At 41.0% G+C, this 12,460-nt stretch overlaps 1 protein-coding gene across 1 annotated transcript; it reads left to right on the forward strand.

Annotated features, from left to right (window-relative positions):
* Positions 1 to 2,575: 2,575 nt before the first annotated feature.
* On the forward strand, positions 2,576 to 4,813 carry LOC124672389 (transcription factor JUNGBRUNNEN 1-like). The gene is made up of 3 exons (XM_047208626.1): positions 2,576 to 2,865; positions 4,003 to 4,295; positions 4,376 to 4,813. The coding sequence occupies exons 1-3, from the start codon at positions 2,604 to 2,606 to the stop codon at positions 4,811 to 4,813; spliced, it is 993 nt and encodes a 330-aa protein (XP_047064582.1). The 5' UTR covers positions 2,576 to 2,603.
* The last annotated feature ends 7,647 nt before the right edge of the window (positions 4,814 to 12,460 follow it).

Here is a 12,460-nt window from a genome sequence, read left to right on the forward strand (position 1 = left end):
TTCCTTGAAACGGAGGTAGTAGTTGATTTTGAGGATTTAGTTTCTCTAGTTGATTGCTCTCGCTTCTCAGTTTGGATGGAAGACACATCAACTATATGTCAGGTCAGCCTTTTTAAATAGAGACTTGGCCGAGGAAGTGCGAAGTGCACGTGAGCCAATCAATAGGGTTTGCAATCAAGGGAAAAGAAAACAAGGTGTACATGCTTCACAAAGCCATGTATGGCTCCTCGATGGAATGCAAAATCCGACTCAACTTTGAGTGATATTGGTTTTGAGAAGCGCAAATTTGAATTCGTCTTATACGAAAAGAAGGAAGGGGACTCACTACTGATTTGTCGGTGTCCATGTAGGTTATCTTATTATCATAGGTGGAAGTGAGTAGGTCATTCAAGATTTCAAAGGAGGGATGAAATCCAGTTTCAGTATGACAAGCTTGGGTTTATCACTTAGCTATTTAGGAATTGAAGTGAAGCAATCTGCGGATGGGATCACGTTGTGCCAATCTGCTTATGTAGCCCGAATATAATTCTTGACAAGAAGGGCGTGGAAAACTGCAATCCAACACACACCGTACCCATCCCATGGAGCCAAGGTTAAAGTTGAACAAGTCAAGTCGGGCTGAGGAAGGTGATTCCACCAAACACCGAAGGGTAGTTGGGAGATTGAGGTACTTGTTGGCTTTGCACACACGGCCTGATCCAAGCTTCCCATTGGATACATTAGCTGGTTCATGGGGAAACTGTCATGGCTTGGTATACGGGAACAGACTACATGCAGTATAGGTCAAGGTATAGTTGAGGGGAGCTATGCGTTTCTTTACTCTCATTGCTCCCTCCAAATAGTAGGTAATTAGAAATTTTGTACAATACGAAGTTAGTAGGAATAGATGGTTAATCATCTGCGGGAGTGGTGTTTTTCAAGGGCTTCTTCTAGCTATGAGGATCTTCAAATCGTCAAGGAGATTTATCGGCAGTTTATCCTTCTTCGTATGTGGGGCAGATGTGGTATTCTTGACTCGTTTGGTGACTTTCCATCCACAACCAACAACGTTAGGTCGGTCCGGGAGGTGCGGCAGCGGTGTCGCGCCCTTGACACGGTCAGAGGTTAAAGATGAAGAGCTTCTCAAGAAATGAATTTAGTTGCAATTTTCGTTTTTTTTGAAGTGCTTTGTATTGTTCGTTGTTTCTTTTAATGCTAGGTCTTATTGGTAAAAAACATCTAGCTAGCGCTTCACAAAAAGATGCAAATATAGTTGTGTTCGCGAAAAAAGTACTTTATCTTTAGAAGGTGAGATCTGAATGCATTATTTTTTTGCTATTAAAATTTTAGCGGCGAAGTATGACTATAATTTAGTTAAGATTGGGGTGAGGAGTAATATCGAGCCGTGCATGATCGCCACCTAGCCAACTGACCTCTGTCACCTATAAAAGTACAATTTTACTTGTCCCTATTGGTTGTTAGCGCACATATTTCTCGGCGATGATCCCCTGATATTATCTGCTTATGAAAGTTGACGCCTTCTAAGGATGTTAACTAGTGCGCTCTTTTTCCTCCAACAAAGTGTAAAGCATGGACAGTGGGGAAGATCTTTGCATATATATATGGTTGTCAAATGTACTTTTTTACTTTATTTTTTCACAAGCAGATAGAAGAGAACAAGTCTATTTTGCTTAACGCTGAAATAGCCTTTACCATTTCATCGGGAACTCTACATCCAGCGACTGTCTTTCACGGGCTAATCCTTCAGAGTGAAATCTTAAGGGTAAAGTAAGTTCGTCCATAATTGACTTTGGAAATGAACATGAGCAGAGAGTAGTGAAATGAAGTGCTATGCAATCAGTCATAGCTTACATCACCAACACGGTTGAAATCACCGAACTTTTTTTTTTTCTATAGTTTTGACGATGTTCTGTTTACATGATGATTCATGGTCGTGACCAAACATATGGATAAACTCTGAAACCCTAAAACTATACAATAAAAAAATTGTATGCATCAATTGATACAGAGGTCAAGGCTATGCTTCCGTTTGAAAAAAAAAAACAAACATAGTGCACCTTACGACTAAAGTAAATTCTCTTTCCCCTACGTGGAACTTAGTTGCTCGATCTCTGCAGCGTTGATGGTATATCTGTGAGGTTCATGGACCGCATTAGATAATAAGATAACATAAGATCAAGTCAATAAAGCAATATGCAACCAAACCACCAGCAATAATCCTCCCTTGGATTACTACTCAGTAAACTTTAGGTGTTGCACGTCTCTGGACATGTCAAACTACTTGTCTTGTCTCATTCATGGAAAGAAAAGGATAGATACCACAAAAGCAGAGGGCATGCGGGGAAGAACAGTCAAGGCTAGATGCAACTTAATTAACCTTCTAATTACTGTACCACATGCTAATAACTTAATTAGGTGGGACTTGGTCCGGGCATGCATGAACCTTCGTGACTCCATCCTACGTACATGCATACATAGCTCAGTAGTTAGTACATGCACCCACCCCATATGTGTATATATATAGACGCTCGGATCCTTGTCCAAGGCAATTGCAACAAAGTAAGACAGGTACAGTTTGATCGATCGATCGGAGAAGAAGAGCGATGGGAAAGGTGATGGAGAGTGATGACTACCATGGAGCTGTGGTCGAGGGGAAAGTGGTTGTAGGAGAAAGGGAGGAGGAGCAGCTTCTGGAGGAAGAAGAACAAGACGATGACGAGCTGGTACTACCTGGTTTCCGATTTCACCCCACAGACGAGGAGCTCGTAACGTTCTATCTCCGGCGGAAGGTGGGCGGGAAGCGCCTGAGCATAGAGATCATCAAGGAGTTGGACATCTATAAGCATGAGCCCTCTGACTTGCCAAGTAATTACTACCTCTGTTTCTATATAAACATATTTTTGTCAGTTCTTGAGTTTTTTTTATAGATGTTGTCAGTTCTTGAGCTACCAACGTCTTATATTTAGAAACAAAGGGAGTGTTTTTTTTCAGGTGAATAAGATCTTTATTAATAATTATGCCTACAAAATAGAGATAATCATACATGCAAGAATCATGATGCGTAGTTCATGCACTGATTACAGTCTCTTGTACATGACGCCTTGTCATTTTGGAAACGGAAATCGTATTCCTTCTCTGCGCCGCTGCCACCTATTTGGTAACACTTCGGGGCCCTTATTCGAGGGAAGACACGCGGTCGTATTGGCCATTATGTAAACTGTTTTAGAGAGTCTGCTCCTTTATTCGCCACCCAAATACCGAGCACCTTCTTATTGCTTTGATGGCACCAGGTTTCATCTTCAAGAAGATATTCGGTATTTTGGTGGCAAAAAAGGGAGTGGAGACTCTCTTTCTCATATTATCACATTCCTATGTTTCACTTCTCTTTCCATTTGAAAGGCGGTGCTCCTGCCGTTTACTAAAAAAAAGTTTTCCGCTATATTATTCATATCATATGATCTACAAGTGATCACAAGTCCAAACCATTCCAGTCGATGAAGAGTTGGAGGTTGGACATGTGATATACTCCCTCCACTGTCAAGGATACGACATACTTTTGTTTTGTTAAGACATACTTTTGATCAAGAAAAATGTGCTAACATATTCGTTTTGTTAAGAAGTTATATGTAAAACATGCGATTTGTCTTAATTAACTAGATTCGTTTGCAAAAGTATTTACTTTTGATTGCGATTTTGTATCACACAAAAATGTGCTCCATGCTCTTTATTTAAGTTTCCGAGTCGACACGGTTAGCCGTCGGGTCCATCGATCGGATGTTGTTGGTAATGTATGTACAATTATTTCTCATTATTCAACTAAGAAATAACAAAACCGTAGCTTCCCCTTTCCATGCATGTTGTGAATCTCTTATGTATGAAATTATGATGTAACAATATTGGTTTGCATAAAAATGCTAACTACAAGAATTACATGCTAATATACACAACGAACAAATAAGTATATATATCAAATTAACTTGGTTGCAAATTAATTATGTGCAGAGGCGAACATGGTTGCAGGCGACAAGGAATGGTACTTCTTCTGCCTTCGGGGTAGGAAGTACCGGAACAGCGTCCGGCCGAACAGGGTCACCGGCGCCGGTTTCTGGAAGGCCACAGGCATCGACCGGCCAATCAATGCCGGCGGCGTGTGCGTCGGCCTCAAGAAATCCCTCGTCTATTACCGCGGCAGCGCCGGCAAGGGCACCAAGACGGAGTGGATGATGCACGAATTCCGCCTCCCGCCGCGCCCCGACGTCTCCCCCGCGCACTCCTCGCCGTGCTTCCAAGAAGCGGTACGTCACCGGCCTGTACATCTGCATATTGGCCTCTCTCATGCATCGGCCATGACTAAACCATGCCTGGAAAAATGCAGGAGGTGTGGACCATCTGCCGGATCTTCAAGAGGACTATCACCTACAAGAGGCATCCGCAGCAGCAGGTCACCGGCAGGGTGGCTGCCGCCGTTGCGCCGCAGCCGGAATCGAGCTCCGTCACCGGCTCGTGCAGCCTCGAGTCGGAGTGCACCGGGGAGTACGAGTACGGGTACATGAACTGCCCGCAGGTGGCGCCGTCGCAGATTCCGGACGCTGCGAACAACGTGACAAGTGTCTACAACGACCAGAATTTCCAGGGGCTTCAACATTGGAGCAACACCGAGGTGCATCCGATGGCCACGCAGCCTCTGCCGGCGATGGACTCGTTGAGCGTTCCCAGCTCACCAGGGGCGGCGAACGATGCTTACTGGGATGATATTGGAAGGATGGTGATGGAACTCACTGATCCCACTGTGTTGTATGATTGTAGATATTAACACACAAATTACAAGTACAGTACACTAATGCACAACACTGCCAGGTAGCAGGGAGGATACCGGCATGTGGGACCCACATGGCAGGGTCCTCAGATATGTATGAATTCTTAGTGTAGATCTTGCTGGCGAGAATTTCTTTGTTTCCTCCAAATGTTCCAATTATTTTGTCCATATACATTATGATCGAGGTTTCACTCGACACGAGATCAAGCGAAATAAATATGAATGTACACTCAAGATAAGAAGAATACATTAAGTCAACCAAATATTGTCTACTACCTTCTGAAAGCAAACCAAACCGCCATAAGGAGGAGATCCTTCTTCTTTAAAGCAAATTTATAACACCATATGCCTGCGACCCGGAGGAATGGAACCTGGGTACGCGCGCACCCATTTACGAAAAGTTCAAAAAAAAATATTTAAAAGTTTCCATAAAATGTGAAGTAAAATTTTGCATGTACATATTATGTTGATACTTACTCGTGTGAGTTTTCACGAAAAAATACCATTGTGTGTGACCTGTATAAAAATGACAAAATGTCCAAATGAGAATAGTGAACAGGAATTTGTACTATTCACAGGAATAGGAATTTGCATTTTGTCATTTTTGTGTAGGTCACACACAATGGTATTTTTTCGTGAAAACACACATGAGTAAGTATCAACATAATGTCTACATGCAAAAATTTACTTCACATTTTTTGGAAACTTTTAAATAGCATTTTTTTTTGAACTTTTCGTAAATGGGTGCGCACGCACCCAGGTTCCATTCACCATTTTCGCATATGCCTGCCTCTATAGGCAGACTCACTGTAATAGTTAGCAACACCTTGTTATTCAAACCTCACATTATCACCTGTTTGAAATCCTTGTTCTTTATAGTAGAGTTGTAATTTCAGATTGTTTACGCTAATATTTGCTTACCTATTCTCTTTGATTTTCTTGCGGAAAATTATTTCATAGATAAGTTGATTGTTCGGGTAGCAAAGTCCATAACAAGTTGTATGTGGTTCTGTGATTTCCGTGGAAATCACTAATGGATGATCGTCCTTGTATGGCAGTAGCCAGATTGTGACCTGCATATCCTCTAAATAGTACTTATCCCTCACAGTGAAAGATCGAGATCCCCATTTGCTACATTATCTTGAGAAGATTTTTGTTGGGAAGATCAGTCTTTTCTAAATCGATTACAAAAAATATCGTCTTTTCGCGAAACTGTACGAACACACATAGATTATCGAGATGAACATGCAAATTTTTTGTTAGAATTTTTTGGCAATTAAAAATATGTTGGTGAGAGCATATGTACTAGGGATCCGGATTAAATTTCCGAGATTCCCAAGCTATTTAAGAATATATGTACTCCATCAATTGTTTGGTGCCTCCATTAATTATAAAGTTTAGATTGAGAGAGTGGTGTTTTGGCTCTTGGATGCATATGCTCCCTTTATTTTGAAATGCATATTTGATACATTTTCAAATGTTAAAAAATTCTGAACGAAAAATTTGTATATACATCTTCACATGCTACATATGCACAAAGTCTTTTCATAAAAAATCGAGTTGTCCTTTGGGTTGTTTAAAAAAGATAAAAATTGGTGGTAAAAATAAGGCTTCTTGAGAGACAAGTTTTGTCTTTTTACATCAACCACTATAAATATTTTTTTTCACAAAACTGTATGAGCACACATAGATTGCTGAAATATACATGCAAAAAAAATTGGTGGTGGGAGCATATGCACCTCGAAGCGGAATTGGATTTCCACTTAGGCCAAGTAAAACAATAAGGAAGGACAGGAATAAGTTAAAATCCTGATGTTTTTACTGAATTTCGTGGCTTTGGACACACGGAAGGAGATCATGTTTTTGTTAGATTGGTCACGTACAGACAAGGTTGAAGTCGCGAGTTAAGACTTAAGATGCACGAGCTATTTAGGGTTGGCAAATACTTATCGCAACCGTGTCTGCTGCAGGCCGTGGTTCAATTAAGTAAGTAGCTAGGCTTGTTTACTGAGTTAGCATTTTCAGCCAATCGATCACCAAGTCCTCGAATGTTTGTACGAATGGTCTCACGCCTGACAGCATCGATCAACTCCGTCAGCGTGGCGACTCGTCTGCAGTTCAAGAAGGGATCGAACATCACTGTCCACACGTAGTACATCGGTGTCCTTTTGTCAATTCCAGGGTTAGGTGAGGTCGATGAAGAGCCTCTCCTTCATTGCAAATAGCCGTCAAAGGCGTCCAGATGTTGCATACACACGCATCTCCTCTTTGGAATTGCGATCGACGTCGACATCGAAAAAGGAAGATGTATGGAATGTCGATTCTCGACTGCGCGGTCATGTCATATTCAAGGGACGATTTCCTGCTCGTTTCTGTTGACTAAGCTCAGCATACATACACGAGCCTAGCTAGGCACTAGAAGATCCGCACACGGCACAATTCTCTGATCAATACCAGCACGGTTGTGACTTCAGAGGTACAGAGTAGGTAGGTAAAAAAAAAAACGTCTTCTTCATTCAACTTGAGGGGTCCATCAAGGGAGAGGTACGGTGCAGACAAGTTTGATCTGTCTCGCTGCAGGGTTCTTAATATGCACCTGGACGTGGCACAGTTCAGACGCGTTAATTTGATGGTTCAGGGCAGGCAAACGTGTCCAATCTACTTGGACTTACTGCTTGTGCTGGGAGCACGTGGGATAAAGGTGCGAAGACAAGTTTGATCCGCGCTATCTGTTTCATGGAAAACAGGAACTGAGATTGTACACTTGTATGTGCAGAGAGGGACTGTTACATGCTCCTGGTACGCTTGATTTAAAAAAAAAACGTGCTCCTGGTACGACCCAATTCTATGCATGTGTTAGTTTTTTTTGCGGGTATGCATGTGTTAGTTATCTACCCCCTTTTACCGGTGCATGTCTGGATTCGCACGGTAGGTACGGCAGCCGTACATCGTTTTTTAACTGCCCATCTATTTTTTTTTTTAGCATAAACTGCCCATCTATTGAAGGAGAAGGAAAGTATGTACAGGTGGGCCCTAGGGCAAAGGCCGGGAACACTTTTCAGCCATATATAACCGAAAAGAAATAAAATAAGGTCAGATCATACAAAAAAAAACTCAATCTGAGGTTGGGTGGTTAGGAGGGTGGTTGTACCCACAGTCCACCGGAGTTTAAACCCCACGTTTGACATCTGTGTGTCTTATAAAGGCGGAATATTCATTCAGTGAGGAGGCGACATTCCCGTCGACAGCGAGGCGCCTGTGGTGACTTCATCAATTTCAAGATCCAACACGCCGGCTCAGTCTTCCGGAGGTGCTCATAAGGGTAGAGTGTGCGTGTGTGCGTTCATAGGGGTGACTATATGTGCGCCTGCGTTTGTATTGTGTTTCTCAAAAAAAAAAAATCATACAAGAAAACACCCTCAAGAGGGGTCGAATGCTATTTTAAGCAAGTTGATCGCCTCTAAGGTCATATGTAACAACAACATCCAGGTCAATAGCCGCGACCCCTTGAAACATCCACCGATTAAGCTCCTTCCAAATATTCCACATGATATAGATGGTGTAACCATTGAATTCTCTGCGACGATCTTTCGGCGTGTAGTTGGTGGACATATCTTGCCACCACACATGAATGGGAGTAGTCTGGGTCGGCGGCAATACATGGGAGATTTCAAAATCCGTAGCGGTCATGACCTTGGGGCATGATCAGAAAAAGATGGGTGGTAGTCTCAGGATGAAGGAGACATAGAGAGAGATTGGCTGGCCCATCTCCTAAGGCCCAAGTTGTCAAACATTAGGATTTTCTTTTGCACACACATCCTTGCAAATAATTTTCATTTCTTTCGCAAGTCCGCCTTCCAATTGATAGTGGTTTTGTAGGCATTGAAGATTTCAAGAAATTGCAATAAATAGGCCAAACACGAGGTGTAAGACTGTAAGTACCGGCCGAAGTATCCTAATCAAGAAGTCTGCCTCATTGAAGTGAAACTTAAAGTTCGTATGCAGGTAGGATAAACTCTTGGAGCAAGGCAGGGTAGTGACACTGTTGCGGATGGAATTAATCTGAGAAGGGTAGGCTTTTTGGGAAGCCCATGATCGAGTAGTTCATCCGAAAGCATTTGATCCATCAGATCAGTGCTTGATCTTCTACGGTTCAAGACCTAAATAAAGGAATGAAAACAACTGCAAGATCCGCTTGCGTGTTTCTCTTAGTCAGCTCTATCTCATATTGCCTACGAGCTCTCATAGTATCTCACAGTAGTATCGAATAATGAAAAGAAGGAAAGCTCTATTGAATAAGCCAAGTGATATTGTTTTCGTTGTCTACACAGGGTTATTGTGTGAGCTCTATGTCTTTTTTTAAAGATGTAACACCTTGCAACCTTGGAACATTTGCTCCTTTCTCTCTTTTTCAATGCAACTAGCTTCGGGGACAAAAAAAAGGCCCACGGTCCCGGCCTAGGTGAAAGAACCAATTGTCTTTGTCCATGCCAACCATATACCTCTTGGTTGGTTCTTAATTGGGCCTCGATTATCATAGTCCTATTTCTGGTTTCTTCCACCCAATAAATAATAATATTTTAATTCACATGGAGCCATTTTTTTCGAAATGGGGTATTCCCCGACTTCTGCATCATGACGATGCACACGGCCATTTATTGAAAAAGGTTGAAACTAGCATCTTTTACAACTCATGCATCACCGAGGATTGATACAAAAATCAACCATCGAAAACAACACATACTATGACAACACATCAACATAGTGTTCTAGTATGTCGCCAATCAGTCTGACACAAGATATCCTGAGCGACCATCAGGAGCCGTGTGCAACCAGAAGTCATGGCATCCCGCTGCTCCACCGGAGAGAGTAGAGCCCAAAGATGGACCCAATGGGAGACCATATGGATAACCTGCAAGAAATGAAAGGAGACTTTTTTTATTAAAAATTATATCATTTCTGACCCTCCAAATAGACCAACATAAAGTAAAAAAAACCAATCCGGATAAAAGCGTTAGATTGTTTATCTACTCCATTTAACCAATTACCAAAAGTATTGGTAATATTGGTTGGAGGTGGAAGATCATAAGTGAAATTAATCGTACGCCATACAAGCTTAGCTAGCGGACATTCAATAAAAAGGTGCTGAATGGTCTCTTGTTCCCCACCGAAAACACATTTTGTACACCCATTCCAATGACGTTTAGCTAGATTGTCCTTAGTTAACAGAACCTTATTACTCAAAAACCACATGAAAATCTTAATCTTAAGTGGAATTTTAACCTTCCAGAGATACTTTCGCAGAAAAGGGGTATGGTCACACATAAGATCTTCATACATCGACTTCACTGTAAACAATCCACTAGATGTCAAATTCCAAACAAAACGGTCATCTTCTTCATTCAGATTTACCATCATGAGTTTCCGACATAGTTGTAACCATGAAGTCCATTTGTTACCACTCAACACCCTTCGGAAAGTAATATTGTGTGGTGTTTGGGCTAACACTTGTGTAACTGTGATATTCTTATGGTGTACAATATTATATAATAACGGATACTATTGAGCCAAAGAAATATTTCCTAACTAGGTATCTTCCCAGAAGCGGATACTCATACCATTACCCACCTTGAAAGAACTCCTAGAAAAAAACTCCTGCTTGACCCCCATCAATCCTTTCCAAAATGGGGAATCGGTAGGTCTAGCTTGCACCTCCGATAACGTCTTCTATCTTAGGTATTTGTTATGTAGCAATTCTTGCCACACCCCTTCTTCATTAAGAAGTTTAAAGAGCCATTTGCTCAATAAACATCTGTTCTTAATTTCGAGTACTTCAATACCTAATCCCCCTTGATCTTTAGGTCGACAAACAATATTCCATTTTGTAAGCCGGTATTTTTTTTTGTTTTCTTCGGACTGCCAAAAGAACCTAGATCTATAGAAGTCCAAACGTTTCCTTACCCCAACAGGTATTTGCAGGAAAGACAACATAAACATCGGTAAGCTAGTTAATACTGGATTAATAAGTACTAATCTATCACCATAGGATAGTAACTTTCCTTTCCAACATCCTAATTTACTCTCAAACCATGTTTCTACCGGATACCAATCCGAATTCCTTAATTTTTTTGTAATGGATTGGAATACCCAAGTATCTAAAGGGGAGTTGTTCAGCATCACATCCAAAGATCTGCTTATACTGTTCCTCCTCCTCCTTAGCATTTCCAAAACAAAAAAATCACTTTTATGAAAGTTAATCTTAAGCCCTGATAACTCTTCAAAGTGACATAAAATTAATTTCATATTAACTGCTTTGTTGAGGTCATGTTCAAAAAAAGGATAGTATCATCCGCATACTGTAGTATAGAGAGTCCTCCCTCAACTAAATGTGGAATTAACCCTCCAACTTGGCCATCCTCTTTTGCTCGTTCAATTAAGATAGCCAGCATATCCACTACAATATTAAAGAGCATTGGAGACAAAGGATCCTCTTGCCTTAGATCTTTTTTTGTCTGTAAATTATGACCAATGTCATCATTCACCTTAACCCCAACACTACCTCCTTAAACAAACTGTTGCACTGAGCAAATCCCTTCATTCTCAATGTTTGTTGTAAAAAGGGCTATTTTACCTTATCATATCCTTTCTCGAAGTCGATTTTAAATAACACCCCATCCATTTTCTTATTATGCAACTCATGTATTGTTTCATGAAGTATGACCACCCCTTCAAAAATATTTCGTCCTAGCATAAAGGCTGATTGAGTTGGCTTTATAACTCTTGGGGCAATCCCAGAAATTCGATTCGTACCAACTTTGGTGAAGATTTTAAAATATACATTTAGCAAACAAATAGGTCTATATTGTTGTATCTGGACCACCCTGTCAGTGTTACCACCACCCAGTTGCCACAACTGTCAGAACTGTTACATACGTTCGTTCTCTAAACCCTTCAGCACAAAAAGGTAAAGATACATGTTAGTTCAGTACAGAGTTGCGCAACATGGTTCCTAATCCTTTCTTCTGCTTCGTCTACATATACTATCCTGGAAATGGTACCTGCATATGAGATGTAACTTTGCATATTTGAATTATATAGCAATAATCACAACTTTTTGTGCAATAAAACTTCTTTTCCTTGAGTATGCTGCATAAACTTCTTTGTTCAACTTGTGAAAAAAGCCATAATGTACGCATATTCTTGAATGATCTCCACATGTCTTGATGCCCAACCCTAGTGCGTTTATTCATTTAGTCGATTTTAAGATGAGGTACGAGGGATATTTAAGAGTCTGGCATGCGGTATTTTTCCTAATCAGACTAGTTTTGCCATCGTTGGATGCGTGCTAAGAAACAAGACATAGTGGTTGTGCTACACTCCTACTTATGATGTACCCTTGTTGAGATTTTGACCTAACTTGCCACGTCAATGTGTGGTGTACTCGTACTTTTTAGTCTTTTACTGAAGTTTATGTGATGAATGTGGTGTACGTTTTTAGATGCATATGTGATCTGTGCAGATCTGAGATGACCTGAGAGGGGGTATATATTTCTGTTTGAATAGGGTATGGCAGCAAACGAATAAAGTGTTGCTATGAAAATTAATTTTAGAGGCGGTTCTACAAAGCAAGCGACTGGAAACAAG

This window comes from Lolium rigidum, chromosome 7 (assembly GCF_022539505.1).
Source record: "Lolium rigidum isolate FL_2022 chromosome 7, APGP_CSIRO_Lrig_0.1, whole genome shotgun sequence".
In the NCBI taxonomy this organism is placed as follows: domain Eukaryota; kingdom Viridiplantae; phylum Streptophyta; class Magnoliopsida; order Poales; family Poaceae; genus Lolium; species Lolium rigidum.

Excerpts from the sequence above, each read along its gene's own strand:
- LOC124672389 (XM_047208626.1), top strand. The coding sequence starts at position 2,604 with ATGGGAAAGGTGATGGAGAGTGATGACTACCATGGAGCTGTGGTCGAG. Across the intron at positions 2,866-4,002 it reads TGAGCCCTCTGACTTGCCAA|AGGCGAACATGGTTGCAGGC; the intron begins GTAATTACTACC and ends AATTATGTGCAG. Across the intron at positions 4,296-4,375 it reads CGCCGTGCTTCCAAGAAGCG|GAGGTGTGGACCATCTGCCG; the intron begins GTACGTCACCGG and ends GGAAAAATGCAG.